The sequence below is a fragment of the Bactrocera tryoni genome, chromosome 5 (assembly GCF_016617805.1).
Source record: "Bactrocera tryoni isolate S06 chromosome 5, CSIRO_BtryS06_freeze2, whole genome shotgun sequence".
Classification (NCBI taxonomy): Eukaryota; Metazoa; Arthropoda; class Insecta; order Diptera; family Tephritidae; genus Bactrocera; species Bactrocera tryoni.
Window position 1 is genome coordinate 33,000,607 of NC_052503.1, and position 22,249 is coordinate 33,022,855.

At 39.1% G+C, this 22,249-nt stretch overlaps 1 protein-coding gene across 2 annotated transcripts in view; it reads left to right on the forward strand.

Annotated features, from left to right (window-relative positions):
* LOC120777140 (protein FAM135B-like) overlaps positions 1-22,249 on the forward strand; it is a 37,959-nt gene that overhangs the window by 11,742 nt on the left and 3,968 nt on the right. The window contains exons 3-6 of one of the 2 annotated variants that reach the window (XM_040108285.1): positions 9,820-10,066; positions 17,787-17,816; positions 18,341-18,665; positions 18,734-22,224. In XM_040108285.1, coding sequence (XP_039964219.1) covers positions 9,820-10,066; positions 17,787-17,816; positions 18,341-18,665; positions 18,734-22,224 — 4,093 coding nt within the window. The remainder of the gene's footprint in view (positions 1-9,819; positions 10,067-17,786; positions 17,817-18,340; positions 18,666-18,733; positions 22,225-22,249) is intronic. The other variant, XM_040108286.1, reaches the window with a different exon arrangement.

Genomic DNA, 22,249 nt, shown 5'->3' on the forward strand with positions numbered 1-22,249 from the left:
GCGAGGCATAAGGGCGTGTGTGCGCGACTTCTGCACTGACTTCGAGCTACAGTGAAATAAGGTGGCAAGCGCCGGCAAGTATATGCAAATTTAATGAATTAAATGATTTGTTGCAAATACGCGCAGCGAAATTTAATCTAATTTTAATTACAAAGAAAGCAAGTTTGTTTTCAAGTAATCGGATTTAATTGTATTTAAATTAGTAAACTGTAAATGACTCTTTAGTAACGGATTGCACCCAAAAAGTGTGCGACAAAGTTGTCAGCTGAAGGGAATGGAATATTTATATTATATTAAAAAATTCTTTTATTACATACCACTGTCAGTGACATCTGTGCCTAATGTCACATCAAAATAATTATTAGCGCTTAGTATACGCTTGTCTTTCTAAAGAACATAAAGTGCATTCGACGATTTTTACGATGAGCGAAATTACTCTACAAAATTATTCCATTTTTTGTGTGCGGAATCAAATTTCTGGTGCTAAAACGTTCACTATGTTGGAAAAGGTGATAACTATTTGTCGCAGGCAGGTATTTTTGATTGGTACAAATTATTCAAAGAGGGTCGATAACGCGTTGACGACAAACTACGTCCAGGACGGCATTTAACATCAGCTCATGATCAACACGTCAATAAAATAAAGAAATTGGTGCTTGGGAATCGACGATTAACAGTCAGAAATCTTACTGGAATTGTTGGAATATCGGAAAGATTAGTGGAAACCATTTTGAAAGAAGATTTGGGCCTTAGAAAAGTAAATCGAAAAAATGACTCAATTTTTTCGAAAAAACGGCGTCGCGTGAACATCTGTGAAAGAATCCAGTTGTCGATAACTTGTTTTCTTTTGACTTTTGCTTCTGGCACCAATGGCACTGCCAGTGAACAGCATCTATCTATCAAAAAGTCAATAAGATTTTCCATTTCTTTGATTTTCAAAGCACATACTTTTTTGGAAGCAGCAAACTCAGTTGAAATCCATCCAATACTTTTCTGGTAAAGCGCGTCTTCAAATCTTCGCCGATTGTATTCAACAGAGGAATGTACACTGAGACCCGGTGGTATTCTTCACAAGTTCTCACACAGAAATTTTCGCGTTTGGTTTGTCGGCTGCAGATTCTTGGAGTTTTTCGTAAACTTTCAGTTCTGCCGTCATTTTTTTCGTGTCTGAATAAATGGACCAAAAATGTTCCTCAACTTTTTCTCGATCATTTCGGAACGTTACAAGCAGCTTTTCTATCATATTTGATGCCTTTGCCAGATCCTACGATTCTTTCTGAAGAATCACACTGATGAATGTGTTAGAGATAGAATATCACATAGGCAAAAAATCCCAATTATAAACGCTGCGATGAGAATCGTTGCTTTTCCCGCTATTTCCCTATTTTTCCAGTGACTAATTTTTGTCAGAGCTTTGACGATCAACGACAATTTTGCGGCAAATTGGATAACTGCATCGTGCCATTGAGCCCATTTTGTTTCACATAACTGGATAAGTTGTAGCGCCAAGTATTTTTCCCAATGCGGTCGATGTCCCCCATTTTTCTCCTTTGAATACGCCACTGATACTACTATTACCCTACACCAAGTAATAGATGTGGTTAGAACCGTGATGTGTTTCCACAAAGGTTGAGGTCTTTCTCAGCACTATCTAGTACATAAATATATTTAATTTTTTCGTCAACTTATGATATCATTATTTTAAGTTTTCAGTTTCCTGCACCTATTTAGTTTAACGTCCATATCAAAATAATTGATATCATATTAGTTTCATTCATTTTAATTTTATAAACAAATGGTCAACCGCTTTCAAAAATATTATGAACTCAAACATTTCCTCTCTCTTCAGTTCGGGATGCTTCGTTTTCCAATCTTCTGCTTCATATATATTTTTTTACTTGAACATGTTAAACAGGTGGCCTCCCTCTTCAACAAATGCCTTCAATTTTGAACGTTCTTAAACTTCTACAGTTTGTAATGCCTTCTCTTTATACCATGAACATGGTATATTCAGTTTGCCACAAAGTTCGTAACACCCAGAATGAAGAGTCGGAGACCCTACCATCCATATATATAAATGATCAAAGTGACAAACTAAGTCGATTTAGCCATGTCTTTCTGTCTCTCTGGATATACGGGAATTACTCACTCAGTTTTTGAGATGTCGATCTGAGATTTTACAGCCATATTTTTTTTCATCAAGAAGCTACTCATATGTCGAAACGGTCGATATTGGACCATTAGCATACAGCTGCCATACAAATTGAACGGTCAAAATAAAGTGTTTGCATGGGGAACCTTTTTAATTGACGAGAAATTTTCATTTGACGAGACATCTTCACAAAATTTGACATGGGTTATTTTCTACGATAACGGTGCAGTCTGCAAATAATTTTTTTAGATCGGTTTATATGCTCAGCTATACAGCTGCCATACAAATTGTACGACCAGAAACAAGATGAATGATTTTTATAACCTTGCTTTAAAATATTTACATGAGGAGTGTATTATAGCTTCGGTGCAGCTAAGGTTAACGTTTTTTTATATATATATTCCTTTTTTACAGAAAAGTTCCAAAAAGTTGGCAACTTTCTAATAATTTCACTTTAAAATATTATTATTAAATAATCACTAAAATATTCAAAACCTTTTATCTTCACTAAGATTGCGTGTGTCAGCGTGACGGAATTTTGTTGCGTTACGCGATTTTATTGCATTCGAACTATTTGACTGCTTCAATTTCGCCTTATAAAGTAAAGTCTCAAATATTAAATCCTAAAATCATACAAATCATAAAATGACTAGCTTCAGAGCATCCATTCACTAATCACACCACATTTACAGACCGAAGAAAATCAGTAGATACTCAGACAAGATTTTACAACAGCAACACCTTCATAAACATTACTAAAAGTGCTACAAAATTTAATAGGTACTCGCAATGATAACAATATATTCTACATCCACTCACACGGCAATTTAGCAACTCGACCGTAAGTATCAAGAGATACTTCGTCTAACGTTTTTATGCGCTCATAAAATATTAATGGTCATTTCCTCCATTTTCCTTTTTATGCATTTAGAAGCAAGTGAAGGCTTTATGTGAGCGACTTGTGTCTATGGAAGCGAAAAATACGCAAAATTCAAAGTGGCTCAAGCCTTGATTTCATTTGAGGGTACTTGTGTTTGAAAACCTTTGACGTGAAGGACCTTAGAATAAGTTTTGCCGACATGAAATGTATAAAAAACGGCGTCGAAATAAAATACTTTTTAATGTGCCACATTTTTAAGTACAACAACAATCATAATTGTAAATTAATACGCAACACGTGCTTTGATATAAGTATATGTAAAATGGCATATTTGTGCAAGTGGATTTTGGGCACCTTTTCCGCTAGCAAACATTTCATTTCGTATACTTACATTCAACAAGTGCCAGCAAATTTTATTACCTTTGCCCATTTCATCTTTATGGTTGTTATGTATTTGATTTTTTGAGTAAAGTATATATACTTAGTACAATGAAGAAGTTATTTACATAAGTGACTATTAGATCAGTTGGGAATACTTTGACTATTTCTGACTAATATTTTAGAATCTAGCTTCAGTTATAAAAATTTCATAGTCGCATATATGATTTTATTCAAATGCGAAAATCTCATAACACAAACATTGCAAAACTAAGATCTCGTTGATTACCCTTTATTGAACAATAGATGGCACACCGACCAACTTTAGGCGGAATCTTATGATTCAGAACGTAAACGAACATATTCAACAAAATTTGGTGATTAATACACTACATTTTTATATTAAATTATAAGAGTTGGCGTTATTGGAATAAAACCACGCCGAGTTCTCTTAAAACGCAACTCTAATTTTTCAAACCCGGAATATGTATTCCTAATGCCTATGGAAGGCTTTCTGCCGCTGTGAGATCTACGTATAGTATTGAAATAGAAAGAATTTAAAATGCAGACCTTCCTCTTAAGACCCATATATCTAATATAATGATTTCCCTCTGATTCACTTTGCTTCAATATTCCATATATTAAATTTCGTCCCTTTAAGTTTAGTTTATGAAATTTGTTATTTAAAATTTAAACAAATTAGGTTGATTTAAATATGTATACTTATCTCGGCAACGAAGCAAAATTTGGTAAAGCAACTAAATTAGTCTATGACCTTTAATATACTACTATGAGCAAATCATAGTAAGTCTTTATTCATGATTTTAAAATTCTTAATTTATTTTCAAAAATCTTTGTCGTCTTCGTCAAAGTAATCTCCATTGATACCAATACACTTGTACCAACGTCTTTTCCAATCCTCGAAACAGTTGTAAATTTCCGGAATAGAATTCAATGCGTGTAGCGGTCGTTTGAGTTTGCTGAATAGCCAGAAGTCACCCGGATCTAAATCAGGCGAATACCGTGGTTGTGGTACGTTATTCGTTGAAAATTTGCCAAAAAAAAACTCACGAAGATTCAAGAGTGCGATGGAAAGAGTGCGGTATCACAACTTCGATAAATGAAGGAAACTGTCAACATAATCTTGATTTTTGACTAGGTTGATTGATCGTCTGTTTCTGGGTCGTTAGCATAGATCCAAGACTCATCGCCAGTAAAAATACGTTTAATGACATCCTGATGGTTGGAAAGCATTGTTTCCCAGACGTTAATGCGACGATGTTTTTCGAAAAACTTTTAGTGATTTTGGCACCAATCTGCCCACAAATATTTGAAAAAACTCTTGACATTCACTGGTTTCAACAAACAACATGCCTTGTCTCACTGCGAGACTGTAACAAAAACTCCCTAACGTCTGCTGTCAAAGAGATGTGACAGTGGCACAGTTCTCCTCATATGATTCCCTTCTTGCTTTCCGTTGCCGTCGTCTGACCATTGACGAGCGCAAGAAAAATATTTGTACCAAGCTCATTACTATACTACCCGAGATGGCCGTCGGATTATTTAAAGTGATACAAACCAGGCTAATTTTTTAAAGAACAACTTGCTCGATTTAAATCAAACGCAAATACCAATCAAACCAGGAACCAGTGTAACAAACGGTATTTTATTAAGTTTGCTACGAAGCTTGTAACACCTCGAAGCAAAAGTCGGATACCTTATAAAATATATGTCTAAATAATCAGCAGGATGAGCTGAATCGATTTAGCCATGTGCGTCTGTCTGTTTGTATATACCCGAATTATTCCCTCAGTTTTTGAGATATCGATCTGAAATATTACACACATCTTTTTCTGCCCGGAATCGCTGATATTGGAGCATATAGCTGCCGAATACAACGAAGTTAGTTTTTTCTTTAGTTTTTTTCTAATATGTATTCAACGTTTACATACCGACGATGACACTCAGTATATCTCAAAAGAAAATATATAGCTCCTATGCACAGTGCACTGAAATTGTAAAATTTGTATTTACATACAATTATTTGTATAGGTATGTTGGCAACTCCTCTCGAGAAGTGGTTAATTTGTCGTAAACGCTGTAATGTTCGAGTAGAAAGAAAGTTGTATTTAAATTATATGCACTTTGTAGGGGAAACATTAAATGAATTTCATATATTGCAAAACTCATGTGGTACTTGGGCATAACAAGTGCCACCAACTGACTTAAGTGTTGTTACTATTGTTGTTGCACTTCTTATTGCTATTGTGCGAATACAATAGTTGCATGGAATTGTTTGTGACTGCGGTTGATAGCACCGTCCGCACGTTGCCACAGCGCAACGCAATAACATGCTTGTCATAATATATATTTATGTATTATACTAGCATGTGTATTCTTGTATTATTTGAAGTATAAAATACTCCTTTCTGAGACGCACAGACCGTTTGACAGACAGACACTTTTCATGCAAGTGGCATTTTTCACTTTTTCATCCGCCATTCTAACTTGGAGATCTATTTTCTATACAAATATTTTCCAGCAAACGCACACAGTCGGATTTATACATATATATATGTAGATATATAATGCAAAACTGAATTTATTTGAGTACTCTAATGCACATATGAGTGCAGAAATTTGATGCCAGTGCGACGCATTCTTCTTTAAAACATGCGTGGGTGTTCGGATAAGTCCTTAGCCCACCAAAGAAAAAAGAAAAATTTCGTGAAAGAAAACTGGTGATTCAAACTTTTTAGTTCGATCACTTTACCCAGCGATACTTCTTAAACACGTCAGTGTAAGCTTCGTTGCGATCTACAAACTAGGCTGCAATAACCTCCAAATTCGATTCAATTTTTGGCCGGCGAGGTAGTTTTTCAGGTTTGAAGGGAAAAAGTCACACGAGGCCATATCTAGAGAATACGGTAGATAAGGTGGAAGTTCGTAACCTAGTTAGGCCAATTTGGAAGTGAAAACAGCGGCACAACAACCGCCAATCTGTTGTCATGTTGGAAGAGTAATTTTCTTTGCCAAATGAGACTGTTTTTTCTATAATTCCGACATCGAATTGAACCAATAATTCGGCAAAGCAAAACTCTGTGACAGTTTTACCAACAACCGTGGAAAGCAACCAGAAAAATACTTTATTTTTGCCAATTAGTACTGTTTTCTCTGTAATTCGGCGTCGAATCGGTGCAATAATTCGTCATAAAGAACGCTATGACAATTTTTTCCTTCTTCAAGTAGTCAGTATGAACCATAGCCTTTGAATCTCAGGAAACGGTATTTATCATCTTTCCAGCCGATTTTTACTGTGTTCCTTGGTCTCTGGTGTGTATAAATGGATCCCTGATCCTATGACAGTTCCGAAATGAAGCAGGAGTTCTTTCAAATCGAACTTAAACAGCTTCAAACATTGCGGTGAAGTGATCGCACGGTTGCGCTTGTTGTTCGGAACGCGACACTAACCGCGCCCATCGTTATATCGTTATCATGAATAATATGCAGGATATGATCCAAGTAGTTTTTCCCTGACTTATTTTCAGTCTCAACTATTTCGCGCTCCTTCAAGAGGGATGCGCCAAATATAATTTATTGCTTTTGTCACGTTATCTCCTGTGGAAGCAGTTTTCAGGGCGGATGGGTGTTCTCATCAAAAACCGACGTAAACGACGACTTTGAAAGTCGTTGAAAAAATTTTTGACCGTCCCCACCGAAGGAGATAAGTCACTTTATACGACATCGAAGCGGTTTTTGATTTTACTACGACATTTCCTTTTCAAAAATGAAATTCTAAGCGATCGTTATTGTTCATTCTCAATTTTTGAAATCTGTTGAGGCGTCTGGTTTTGTACGCAGTCAAAATAAAACTTCAGGTCCGATTCGCTTTTACGATACAATAAAAAGTAAAGCTAAGTACTAATCGGACCGCTCTCGTACGCATCTCATACACATGCGCGTGGGTGTTGTCTTTGTTCCAATGTGCATAAGTTCGCAAATAACAAATTTATGCATACGGAATATACTGTATATCACGTACACACATACATATATACTTGTATTCCGTATAGGGCCTTTATTTAGCTCACCGTGAATGCGCAGTTAAGTGGACTCACATCGTGGTGTGTTGACGTTGCCAAGACAAATCTGTGCAAACCAAATAGTACATTACCATGAATTGAATGAAATAAAAAATGAGGAATGACAACTTAAGTCGTCTACAATGCTTCAGTTTCACCAGCCGAAATGAGAACGCTGTTATAAATATTGAAATGTACATTTAAAGTATTTGAGTATTTGCTGAAAGCACTGGGACAATTTCGTGCGGATTTAGAGCTTATTTGCATTGGCAAAACCATCAATTTTTTCAAAGAACTTGAATTTTTCTTGAGAAGTGCCTGAAAGTAACATATTTTTCGGAAGAATGCATTTTCATACTGAACAAAAACTAATAGTTTTCATACAAGAATGTAGCCATGATCACGGCCGCGGCGGCATATTTAGTCACTCGCTAATCTATAATTAAAACTAATAGAGAATCTGACTTTAAATGTAGATTAGGATAAAAGTTGCAGCTTTGACTTAGAAGCTATTAAAGTTAGACGCGTTCTTATTGCTTGGCCAAAAACAATACTATAACGATGCCCCAGCCTTCATATTCCCCAAACATGGCTCCGTCTGACTTTTCCCTATTTCCAAAACTTAAAGTAACCTTAAATGGACGTCGTTTTACAAGCATTGGAATTTAAGTATGCCCAATCCACAAAAAGAGAGACCCCGCAAACTTCGCCAACTGCCGTGGTATTAGCCTCCTCACCATCGCATATAAGGTTCTATCGAGCGTATTGTGTGAAAGATTAAAGCCCACCGTCAACAAACTGATTGGGCCTTATCAGTGTGGCTTTAGGCCTAGAAAATCAACAACGAACCAGATATTCACCATGCGCCAAATCTTGGAAAACACCCATGAAAAGAGGATCGACACACATCAATTCTTCGTCGATTTTAAAGCCTCCTTCGACGGCACGAAAAGGAACTGCCGCTATGTCTGAATTTGGTATCCCCGCAAAACTTATACGGCTGTGTAATCTGACATTAAGCATCTCCAAAAGCTCCATCAGGACCGGGAAGGACGTCTTTGAGCCGTTCGTTACTAAACGAGGTTTCAGACAAGGCGACTTCTTTTCGTGCGACTTTTTTAATCTAGTCCTGGAGAAAATAATTCGATCTGCAGAACTAATCAAAGATACCATCTTCTACAAGAGTGTACCACTGCTGTCGTATGCCGATGACATCGATATCATTGGCCATAACAAGTCTGACTTCTCCATCATTAGCATCCAGCATTAACATCAACAACCACGTCAGCATCGAAATCCAACGCAGGATAACTCTTTCCAACAGGTGCTACTTCGGGCTGAGTGGGCAATTGAGAAGTAAAGTCCTCTCTCGACGAACAAAGACTAAACTCTACAACTAACTCGTACCCGTCCTGCTATATTATGCAGAGGCCTGGACGATGACAACTTCTGATGATTCGACGTTTAAATAAAGGTGTTATCCGAATGGATGAAAACACTCCAGTTCTGAGAGTATCCAACGCAGTAACTGCTGAGGGAAGCAGTGGAATAGGAAGACCACCACTCCGTTGAAAAGACCAGGTGGTACACTTGGAATATTCCATTGGCGCCAAACAGCAAAAAGGAAGCAAAGAAGGAAGAACCTCGTAAGCAATATCTACGCCTAAAATGAAGAAGGTAATCAACAAGATTTCAATAGAAAGGATGGAGAACTTTTTATTATTTGCTCTTCAGCAATATCTGATCTTCATATGCAAACAGTTCTGTATGGTGCCATCGACGGAACTTGAAGTTAGCCGAGGATCTTTTGTTGATATAGCTTTCCAAATGAAGATATCAATCCTAAATGGGCTTTAACGTTAACTGATGCATTTTATTTAGCAAGTTTGCTAGCTATGAGTGTAATAGATCCGGAAATAAATATGACTTGACGTCGACACATGAGATATTTTTTTTAATAAGAATTAAGTCATAGGTATTTGCTAAATATAGCGTTGCAATGATTTTCTCCCCACTGTCGTTAAGAGGTTAGAATGTGATATATAGTAAAGTCTTTCACCGCATGAAGAAACATAGAAATTAATTTATATATAATATTAATGAAATGTCATTTGAAGTTTTTGATTTCAGTTGAGCACAACAGCTCTCAGTGTTAAAAAGCTTGTAAATCTAATTCTTCAATTATTGTTAATTACCTCAAAGAAAAAGCATAATTAGTTTACTTATAAGCAGCAATACCTTTTCGCATGCAAATCCGCTTTTCTCTTTAGTAAGCATTTAATTTTCGATTTTCTCATTTCTCTTTTGCTCACTTCACTTTTTTCCAGTTGACAGCCGTCACTTGAAGGAATCCATTGAACGTGCGGAATTCTCATTGCAATTGGAGTTGTGGTTTGGCGAACAAAACGGCACCAGCGCATTATCATTGGCCTCCACACGCACCTTACAGCTGAATTTCCATCCAGGTCGAGGGCTCCATTACCATCTGCCGGTGCTGTTCGATTACTTCCACTTGGCCGCCATTAGCGTTGGCATCCACGCCAGTTTAGTGGCTTTGCATCAGCCCTACATAAAGTGAGTATTGCATGGAGTCCGTGTGTGAATGTGTTGAATGTGAAAGCTGGGAGGCAGACTCCTGATCCGGCGGGCTGAAGCGGGGCATGTTGAAGGGTCATGAAAAAAAGAGGTTGAAGGGCAAAACCACGCACATTCCGGTTGTGGCATTAACACACATGCTGCTATGTTTGTTTGAAAATGCGGCAGCTTTTGGCCACATACAAGATCATTATACTCTGCACACCGCGCACAAACCGCACCGCTGATGGCTGCGAATGAGGCATTTGTGGCTGCATTGCTGCTGACTTGTGCACATTTGCTCATGCACCTGCGTTGTACTTCATGCCTCTTCATATTTATGGATAAATTATGCAAATGAGGTAGATCGAAAAGCTGGATTTAGAAATAATTTGATAAGAGTTGGGAATTGGAATTTCGAATTTCTATATTATAGTTTTTATCGTACTCCAATCAGGTATCTATGAGGATAAGAACCACATATTTTTGTGGAAAGAAAGAAAACTATCAAGTAGTAGTTTAGTCAGGCTTTCTTAGATAGTAACTTCAAAGAATGTAAACTCAGAAAAACGGTCCTACTAAAAAAATTTTGATTCATCAATACAAAATACCGTGCTATCAATCAAAAATATGGCAATATTTCATTAATTGGGCTCCGTATTCCCCGGATGTAGTCCGCAGCGTCTTGTTCCTGCCTTCAGAACCAAGAAATTACCCGCTAGAATGAAATTCTGCGAAAAAGAAGTGTTCATCGCCTAACCTATTTTTAAGTGAATATGTATTTTTCTACAAAAATGGTATCGAAAAGTTAGAACATAACTAAAAGCGGATCACTACCCTTGATGGCATCGAAGTTAAATAATAAAATCCAATTTCATAATGAAAATATGTTTTTGTTTAAGGCGAAACAAAGTTTTCAGTCTGTCTGAAACACTGTCCATCTATCTTCCACCACGGCTGCCAAAGAAACATTGCGCCCTAAATTTCAAAGGCCCCCCAATCCCTTGAAAACACTGTGGTCAACGTTTTCCTGTTATAAATATCTCACTAGCGAACAGAGAGCTCTTCTTTATCAGATTAGGTTAGGATTAGATCGTATGGTTGATCTAGAATCGATGGATCTTACTTGGACAGATATTTGACCTTTGTGTTACCCTTAAATTCCTAAAAGTTGTCTACTAGAACCCCATAAGTCGACAAAGTGTTAATATCAATCCCAGCTATTTCGTTAGGTGTATCTACCGAGATATTGCAATCACAGTGTGGAAAAAGCCGAGCAATAAAGAAGGTAGTGACAAAATGATCCCACTTCACATTCCTCCACACAGCTTTGAAAAAGAGCGTCTGACAGCCACTGACCGATGTTTAGCCGCACCCCATGTAAACCTTTGAAAAGTGTCCAGTCAGGATACCAACACTTGGGACGACATTGGCTTTGCTAAGAGCCAGCAGTTACACAAATTCCAATCGAATGAAATAGGGGACAGGGTGCCATGCCTAGCAATCTTTGTAGTTTCCGGCGATTTCGCTGTGACCGGGCTCCTATACAAGTCTAATGTGGAAGAAGCTTGAAGCTATTGCTAATGGCGTTATGCACTCCTTGACTAACGCAAGGTCAGCGAGGTCAAAACCAGTATAGCGGCCCGGCTATCGGAGTTAATACGCACCTCTCAGAAGGAAGCTGCATTTCGGAGCAGTACATCTACTGTGATGGCAGCCACCTTCGTGTGAAAGACGCTACATTGTTCCGGTAGACTGAAACTAGAGTTGATGGAGATCTCCCAACAGATGACACCTCCACCTACTCTCCCTATTAACTTCGATCTAAATGTGAAAAAACTCACCCCTTCACCAACGACTTCGCTCCGCAGTCTCTCACAGGAATGTGAGCTTCTTTATCAAGATATCGGCCATTCTCTATATACTTTTATATGATCAAATCAAAGTTCTTATAACTTTAACAATTCAGAACTCGGAAGGTTCAGTTTTACTTGAACAATACTGTAATGGATTTTCGAACAAATTACCTCGGAGTGACTTTTACAAACCTTTCAGCATTGATCCAAAACTCAACACGTCGTTTCATACAAGTTTTGCCCTTCCGATCCAATATAATGCCATACCAAACCTTAAAAGGAATATATTTAATATGCAAAACTGTAATCCCGAACATTCTACAGAAGTCACTTGCAATTGTAAAAATATAATGTTACTAAGCATATAACGGGTGTTTCAATAAGAGCACTACAAAAATTCCTGTGAAAGTACATTCGATGCCATTATGTATGGAACTCGATTTCTTTTGCATGGCCACCACGGCCACGCTTGCAGAAGTCCAGACGCTGAACCCAATTTTCGACGGTTTTCATGCATAAATCGACCGATAATGCTGCATTCTCACGTTCGACATTCGTACGAAGTTCATCAATCGTCCCTGGCTTATTGGCATAGACCATAAACTTGACGTAGCTCCACAGGGAATACTTTCAGTTTAACGGCGTCAAATCGCACGACCGAGGCGGCCTATTGACTGGGCCATTTCGTTAGATAACACGTTCACCAAATTGGCTTTCAATAAATCGATTGTGACTGTGTTTCGCTGCTGTGTGGCTATTGAAACCACATATTGTCCAAGCCCATATCATCCAACGAACATACGATGATTCCTGTGGTCAAGCGGCTTCAGTTCTTGCGTCAATTTGATTTTGTAAGGGTGTAGGCCAAGATTTTCTCGCAAAACTTGCCAGAACGATGTCACAGAGATCCCCAACATTTGAAAACGACGTGTGAGAGACTGATTTGGGTCTTCCTGATGATTATGACGGCCATACATTAGACGTAGCGGTGTTAAATTTTAATAATTTCGACTCGTTGTTGGATCGTACATCCTTTCATGATGAAATTCAAACCTTACTGAAAAGAAATGTCAAAGATGCGGGTAAAATATGACGTCGCTGCTGTCCCTTCGGCCTACTTTTGTAGTTCCCTATTGAAAACCCCTTTACATGGTATTTGCATACATGTATGTTCGTTCATCAACATCGAAGATATGTAAGAATGTGCATATATATGTATATGTACATATAATCGTCCCCACACGTCGGTGACGGCACGTGCACTTATAAAAAATTAACATTCATGCCATGAATGAATTCAAGTGCCGGCTGTTGTGTCTCATCTTATCATAATATACTTATGATCATGAAAAACAGTGCGAGCTAGTACACGAATGACTGAATGAAGGCTAACAACGCAAAAAAAATGGAATAGCGAAGGCATTTGCAACTCATTAAAGCGTTTACACACACGTTTGCCTTGCCATGTGCCACGCATTGACGTTCATTAGCAACGCATGAAGAATGAGCGGCGCATTGCCACAACAGCAAACGTGTCACCACCCACTATCACGTCCCATCCCCCCCTAGTGAGTGGGCAGCTCTCATAGTCGCAGACTCACTTGTAATTTGCAACATGTGTCTACAACTTTCTAACCGAGCATGAATGGCAAGGCGCATCCTTGGCGACGCTCGTGTCCCTAGTCACTTAGCCTCCTCGTCTCCTAGTCTCATGTCTGTCTACACTTCGACCAACTATTGCCCCTCAGTAATCCTATTTGGTATTTCCTTTCCGACCGACATAACGACTCACCGACTTCCTTACTTGTTTTGCAATTAATTTTAATGACTTAAATCAATTGTTGCCGCTGCGCTGCGTTTCATCCTCCAACCGACACACACACACACCCATATATACACGCCATTGGATCACATTCACGTGCCTACAACTGTACGCAGACGTCAAACGAGAGCCTTGCCACAGGTTATTCCTTTCAACTTTCCTTGGCGTATACAAATTTTCCGACGTTTGATGCTGAAAAAGTTTGTATTGCAACACACACACAAACATCCATGTACACACCCGCGCTGAATAATTAAAATCCTTTGCTAATATGAGTATATGTACCATAGCTTGTGTTGTCTGGTATAATATATATACATAGTTGTACAGCCGATTCGCCATTTAATACTCTCTTGAATGTATCGCTCACAGAGGAGAATTTAGAAAGTTCATGCTTACAAATAAATGCGATTTGTTGTAAAACCACAAGTGTCTATTTAATCTCTTAAAGTGACTTGAATGCTTTTAATCCCGTATTGAAAATTGGTTAAGTTTATTAAAGTGATAGCTGCGGTTTTCGAGATATACCCACATAAGTGGACATCAATAAATCACCTGATGGATTTGAAAGAGTTTATTAATAAAGGAGTATTACATATTTTCCCTAAGGATGTGGTTTGTTAAGTTAGTTTCTAGTCTGCTGGCATGTTTGCTGATGACGCAGGGACCTGTTAACACTCCTATTAGAGTTCTTATGTCATTCTTTTTGAATTTGATGTGAAATAGATCCAATTAATTAGATACAATCAGAAGCCAAGGAATGCTTTCCCTGTCTTTGACGAAATCTTAAAAGATAAGATCTGTATATATAAATAAAGTGTAATCCATTTCGAGATTCCCTACTTTTTCAAAGGAAAAACACAGAAACTTCAAATTTAGTGGGGAATGTTTATTATCATTCGAAAGAATATTCTTTGGCATTTATTTTTTGAAATTATCTCTTTCAAATGTTGGCTGTGGCTACGTCTTAGAGGGTCATTCATTGAGTCCAATTTCGATGACTAGTTCTAGCATTTCGACTGGTAACTGGCCAATGGCACGCGTAATGTTTTGCTCCAAGGCCTGAATCAAAACAGGATTGTCAAAATAGAATTTACACTTTACATATCTCCACTAGAAAAAGTCTAACGGTGTGATATCACACGATCTTGGTGGTCGATCGACCGGCCCAAAACGTGAAATTATCTGTCTCACCGATATTCTCTCAATAAATCCATTGATTGATGCGATGTGTGTGAAATGGCACCGCTTCGTTGCAACCAAACGTACCCAAGATCACGAGCTTCAATTTCAAGCGTCAAATAATAGCGCTAACGGTCGCCATTGACGGTTACGTTCTCACCGGCATCATTTTTGAATAAATATGGACCAAACCGTTGTTTTTTCTGGATGAAATTGCAGAAATGTTCAGCTTGTTTACATACCCATTGAGCCAGAAATTCGCCTCAACGCTGGACAAAATTTGGCCCGAAAACGTCGGATCTACTAGAAACTTTTCAAAAGTCCATAGAGCGAAGGAAAGGTAGAGCGGCTTCAGTTCTTGCAAAAGCTGTACTTTGTCCGCTTTCAATTTAAGATCTCGACATAGAATGCGCCAAGTCGATCCATGCGTGTGTCTAAGTTGCAGCGAATGGCACCGAATCGATTACTAAGGCTGCTAAATTTTCTGCACTGCATGCTGGATGTGGTCGATTCCGTCGAATATTATCCAATAATTAATGTTGGGTCTCAAGATGTGTGATAGTGTTGCGAATAGTACGCTCAGTAGCATATCCGTATTATGTTGACCATAAGTTTAGCGAAGCGCGCGAATCACATTTTTTACAGAACGTGAATTTTTGTAATAAAGTTGAACAATTTGTACCACCACCTCCCTCTGGATTATCTAAGTTGTACCCATACGTAAAGATGCTTATCCCTGCGCCCTGTCCAACTCGCCCCTAAAGTAAGACTAAATCAGGCGCAATTCTGGTTTCGTCTGTTCCGGTTATTCCTAAAACATAGATGCACCACGCTTGAGAAGACCAATTGTCAAGCATTTCGATAAATAATGTAAATCGTCGAATGCGACCAACATGTGTACACCATTTCGATTGCCAAGGAGTTAAACTTGTAAAAAACACGTTTGGAATCATTCAAATAAGTGTCATACGTGTTAACGCCAAAATCTTATGGACCGCCTTTCCATCTGTGAATATCTGCTGAATCGCAACAAAATCGTTTAAATTCTGATGTGAATGGTTAGCCAGGTTTAACGGTCAGGAAAGATTTGCCATGTATTTAGTGAAATTGACACAACGATAGTAACGGAACAGAAGCTCTGGAAGCTTCATTGGATACCTCTAACGCATCTACTTTATAGTGATTACTGTGTCTTCCTGTCTGTGGCAAATGATTTTGCTGATGAAAAATCGCTTCAAGAGAAATGTGTGAAAATCGAAGTTCACAGTTGTTTGCCCTTAAGGAAGAGGGTTTATATGAAAGTAGCGTTATGTAATTATCTTCAAAATGGCAATAAGTATTCAAACAAAAGGTTCCTAAAAACATTAATTTAATGCAAATCCACGAAATTTTTTTAAAGGATTTTTATAGCAGTGAAAATCGTGGGCATTTCCTGCCATTTGGTATAGAATTAGTCTAATTATTCGGGATAGTAAAATAATGACACACATTTTCAATAAGGAAGCCTTCGCCTTCCTAGAAACAAGATCGCACGGTGAATACCACTGTTTCGACTGTTTCGTGCTCCCTAATGTACATATGTATATTAAATGATCCTTGTTTCTTCGTTATTTTGTGATAGTAGACGATTTGCTTTATGGGCTCTTGAAAAGTTCCAAGAAGATCCGACGGTGTCGAGCCAAATTTTGTTCAGCGAAGATACCCATTTATGGCTCAATGAGTATTTACACAATTGCCGGATTTGAGACGAAACATCACACGTCTCGTTCGCCAGTTTTCACTAGAAATACTCGAACCTCGAAATGGATCACCCTTTAGTAATATTATTCCTTTTAGTCTCTTGCGCTCAGGCGCCACCGGCGGTAAGGCTAAGTACTTATCGGACCGCCCTCATAATCTAGCGCAGGCTATATTTTCGTTCTGTAAAGGCAAGCATCGCAGTATTTGGTAAAAAATCTCTGGAAGCTTATGGATATTACATACTGCGTATTCATATCGATAATTCGAACAATTTAGTTAAAGCGGGGTTAGGGTTTCAAGTAAAAAATACTTTATTTGCGAATTTATTTCTTAAATATTGATTGAGTAATTTTATTCAGAAGTTTAGAACATTATTGAGCAAACTTTTGACAATATAGGGTAATTTTTTCGTGCAGAAATATTGAAGCACAAGCCAGTAACAGAGCTTTTCTCAGAACGTCTTGGAAAAAAAACAATTTGCGGTGTTCACCATAACACGACTGGAAATTATCCGAAAATAAAAAAAACAAATAAATTAGTCGAATTATAATCAAATCCTTCCCCCAAGATAAGAGAAAACAAAAATCGCTTTTTTGAAAGTAAAAACCCTAACCCCCCTTAAAAAAATATAATTTAAGTTAACAATCATTTAGATCAAGTCTGTTTCCAGTAGTTTTTAGCTTCACATAAATAGTTGAGTTTTCAACTTGTTCTGCCCTTTTATTAACTATTTTTATGCTCTCTTCCTACCGAATTGAATTAAAATAGATTTTGTTGATACACATTTAGCATTTATACCCCCGCAACTCATTTACAGTTAATGCAAAAGCAATGATTATTTCTAAAAGCATATTCGACTCATATACATCATATTATATGCCACTGTATTATTACAAATCATTTTACTAATTTGTTTTTTACTTCCCAAATTCTTTATCCCACAACATTCGAAATGAAACGAAAAAAAAATAAATAAAAAAAAACTTAAACCTATCCGGCCCAAAACTTCAACATTTCACATAATCGCCTATTTTTGCTGTAACAATTTTACGACAAAAATTGTTTTTGTTTTTATTTGGACCTCCCACTCATGAATGCTTACCATCGATAAATTAAAAAGGAAAACACTTTTCCGTTACATGAAACTCTGGTAAGACTCTCTCCACGTTTAGTATCACAATTTTAGTTGTTTTCTTTCAATTTCACTAGCATTTCTCGTTTTCGTTTCACGTTTTCCGTTTTGATTCATACCTTCTGTTGTTTTTTTAGTTTTGGTTGTTTGGTTTGAATGCAGTTTTAGTACAACTTTGCCTAGTTGAAAATAAAATCATGAAAGTAAAATTAAAGTAGTACAACTAAGAGTTTTGAAAATTCCATATAAATATTTGTTATTGTTGTTTTTTTATTTTTAGTAATTTGGTTTAACTTGTAGCACAAACTTCTCGGCCAGTTTGTTATTATTTTTTTTTTTTTGTAATATAACTTAAAGTCTGTAGTCGGCATTGAAGTTGTTCTTAGAGAGCAACAATTAGCGATAATTTTGTGTAAGTGTGTGTGTCCCAAACAAAAATTGAACAAAATCTGAGCTTAAAGCTTCACTTAGTGTAAAAACTGTATTAATTTTTTTTTACCAAAGCTCATAGTCGCTAATACCCACACGTCTCTTTAATGCAGCGCGCCTAAAAGCTCGAAAGCTTGGAGCGGCAAGCTGAACTGCCGTGGCAGTATGTCGCCCGGTCCATTGGAGGCGGTCTTTTTTGGGCCACAAATTGTGGGCACCACCAAGTGCAGCGGCGGTCCCGCTGGACGTTTACTGCAATCGCGTCAAATACATCACGAAGTGTGTAGCCTACTGTTGGGCGCCATTGAGAATCTTAAGGTTACGCTCAACGAGTTCAGCGCAGTGCTTACGAAGAGCATGAATAATCAAATCGGCTCACCACCATTACGCGAGAACGATACCACGGAGCGTTTGCAGCATTTAACCGAAGAGGCGAAGGTAGGTTGTCGGAGCGCTTAAACGAGTTTCGGTAAAATTGTAAATTATTTCAACTTTCTTTTACACAGCTTCACGACACCGAAGAAGATTTCGCGATTCGTGCAAATTCCGACATCGCACAGCTGTGCGCCGAGTGTATCATGTACTGGCGGCGTGTCTTGCTCGCCTCCTCACAAACGGCCGTGCATACACTGCTCGCCAAAAAACATCATATACTGCGTGTGCAACGCTTTGCGGAAGGGTTTTTTGTCAACGAGAACCCGCGTCATTCGGCGGCCGGTTGCTATGATAGCAACTATCAGAATTATGTAGCCATCGCAGAAATGGCACGTCGTAGCCGTTATCTACAGTCGCTGCCACCGCTACCGGTACACTGCACGCCGATCGATGGTGATGCGAGCTCTTTACCATTGATATTTGAAGATCGCTATGTCGAACCGCCGAACTATACGCGTCGTCGTACCGGCAGCGATCCGCATTTAAATAGTCACGAGAGTTTGGTGAGCTCTTGTGGCAGCAGCACAACGCCCAAACTACCACCGCCGCCAGCAGCGAGCATGCTCGATAAGACACACTCAGTTAATAGCCTCAGCGGGCGTAGTACTAATTCCAAAGAATGCTCGTGTACCGTAAATTTTGATTATCAGAATAGTCCCGGCTGTGTGGCTGGCGTGCTGACGCCACGTTTCGCTTTGGGTGGTGAAGTATTGCAAGCAAGTCTCACTATTTCAACCACAGCAGCGGCCAAAGCACCGAGTAATAGCGCGCTAAACCATCGACAGATGTCGCGGCACTCTGTTACCGGTCTACTTGAGGCTGACGATGATTCAGTGACTGCAAAGGAATGCAGTTACAATGCTAATAGCACGCTGCCAGCGCGGCACAGCAAGTCATTGGACCAACTGGATGGCACAGTCCACAGCACGCCCTCCTTGCGCACACACAGCCACACACAACAGCTCAACATGCATGGTTCCTTACAAACGCAATCAGATTCAAATTATAAACACTTTAGTGATGGCGCCAGCGTATCCAGTTTGGCCAACAAGGTCGAACAATCGGCGACGCGCAAGCATAAAGCACAAGCTGAAGATCTCATGCGCAATATTTCCGAGTTCCGTCAGAAGTACAAGAACTGTGAAGATGGTACACGCTGTGAGACCAAACTGCATTTAAATGGACACGCTAAGACCACAAATAATCTAGCTGTAAATGGTTGCAACCGTGCCGACGTAAGCACACTTAATCGGCAGTTAAGTACGGGAAAATTCGATTATTTGCACGAGATACGCATGCTGAACTCACCGAAGCAGCTAACGCTATGCTCACATTACAACTCGTTGCCAAAATACAATGGGAATGGCTTGATACCGCCGCGAAACTCATATCCACCCATTAAGTCCAAGAAAATAAATGGTTGTATAGAGAACGAAGCCAAAGCCGCCAAGCAGATAGTGACGCCAATACAACAACACACAATACCGCGTAGTAGCTCTTCACAAGCTTTACGTCAGAAGTCCCAAGGTGATGTAAGCAGTCAAGCAGAGTATGCGTCAACCATACCGCGTTCGGTTGAGATCGCACGGGTGCGTGTCTCCGATCTCAAAGAAATGTTGAAGAACGGTACACTCAAGAAAGAGTCAAGTAGTTCTGAAAGTGATATACCCTCGAAAGTGCAGTCCTCGAAAAGTAGTGACAATAAAATGCTCTCTTCTCTTAGTGTACCATTTAAATTAGAGTCGCTGAATACGACTAGCAGCGAACAGAATACTAGTGGCTTTAGCGAATCATTACCGAATCTGGCGCCACCACCGCAATTCGATGCGAACACGGGACAAAAGCGAAAACTTGTGCTAAGCAATTCCACGTCGTCGTTGAGTGAGGAGAGTGGTTGGGTGTCGAGTCGGCGCAGTTCACTCGGTCCATCTAGTCCAGAGACCATTACAAATAACGAAAAAAATGAAAAGAATGAGCAAGTACATATCAATGGTATGGAGACTCGCTTAAATGGCGAGCAACTACGTCTTAAATTACAACAACTATTGGATCAGCAAACTCAAAAGAATATTAAAAAGCACAGTACAGCAAAACAGTCGAGTCAAAATCACAAAAACAATGCCGCAAACAATGAAATGTCGATACAACGTAAGGTCTCATCTGTAACGCTGAAGATGAAACCAGACTTTAATAGAACCGAATTGCATTTACGACGCCGTCTGCAGCATTTAACGAATGGCGAATCCACGGAAACGGATGATTTAGAAATCCCTGCACGGCGCGAACGTTTAAGACATGGCAAACACGAAAAATCCAAATCAGATTTCGATCTAGCTAGTTTAAAAGAAAACACACCACTAGAGAATGTGCGCGTACCGCCACCACAGCAGTTCCAAGATGATTTGCTGCCACCCGATGAATTTCGTGATCCACCATTACCCGGTACACATGAGAAATTTACGACAGACACAACGATTCCCACAAATACAACAACCATAATCTCAACAAGACATGGTAACAATAAGAAAACTCCTTCCACGCAGTCCGCAACGTCGAAAATACAGTCAAGCAACGAAATCAAGTTGATGCCGACACAAATATCTAAAACAAAGCTAAAGCATCATCAAAGCTTTAATATTAGTCCAAAGAAGAATCAGAGTCGTCCGTCGCATACAACAACAGTGCAGACACAAAATCTATACGCAATGCAAAAATCTTCGCCGACGACGACACTTCTTGCGAAACCGTCCCAAATAAAAGAAATTGCCACCCCGGATCAAAGCCTTTTAAAACTCATGGAGCCCTCGCATGCTATCGACAACCCAGTCTATCACATATACGAATCGTTGAAACCCATCGCCACACCCGCCATATTCACAAACAAACCGTTATTAAAGTCACACAGCATCTTGGAGCTGAAACATAGTCATCAGCCGTCGAGTGAACTCTACAACAACCACTGCAGATCAACACCGCATCATCACATCGCCAACATAAACAATGGTGTTACGAATGTGACCCACAATGGACACGGCCACAGCCATATGCACAGTCATGAGCATACCAACGATCACACCATACATACGCATGCGGTTGAACTCACCGAGGACGAAGATAAGGAGAATACCAGCAACACACAAAATAAAGCCATAGTGGCGCGAACCGATAGCCAAAAGTCGAACAGTTCCAAGGTGTTGGTTAAACGCACAAAAACCGCTGCTGTCGTCGGTAGTGGTCAAGATTCCAATGTTTCACTCATGGAGTTTGAAAAGTATCGTGAAGAATTTCGCAAACAGATCAAATATACCGGTAGCATTTATTCGGACTTTGCTAAGCTGGCTTCCGAACTGCCATACTTTAGCATTTGCGATGAGTATCGCGCCTTTTCGCCCAACGGTATGCATTTAATTATCTGTGTTCACGGGTTGGATGGAAACGCCGCCGATTTGCGACTCGTGCGTACTTATCTAGAGCTCGGTTTGCCCGGCGCTAACTTGGAGTTTCTAATGTCGGAGCGCAATCAAGGCGATACGTTTTCCGATTTTGAAACAATGACCGATCGGTAAGCGAACTCTATGACTAAAGAG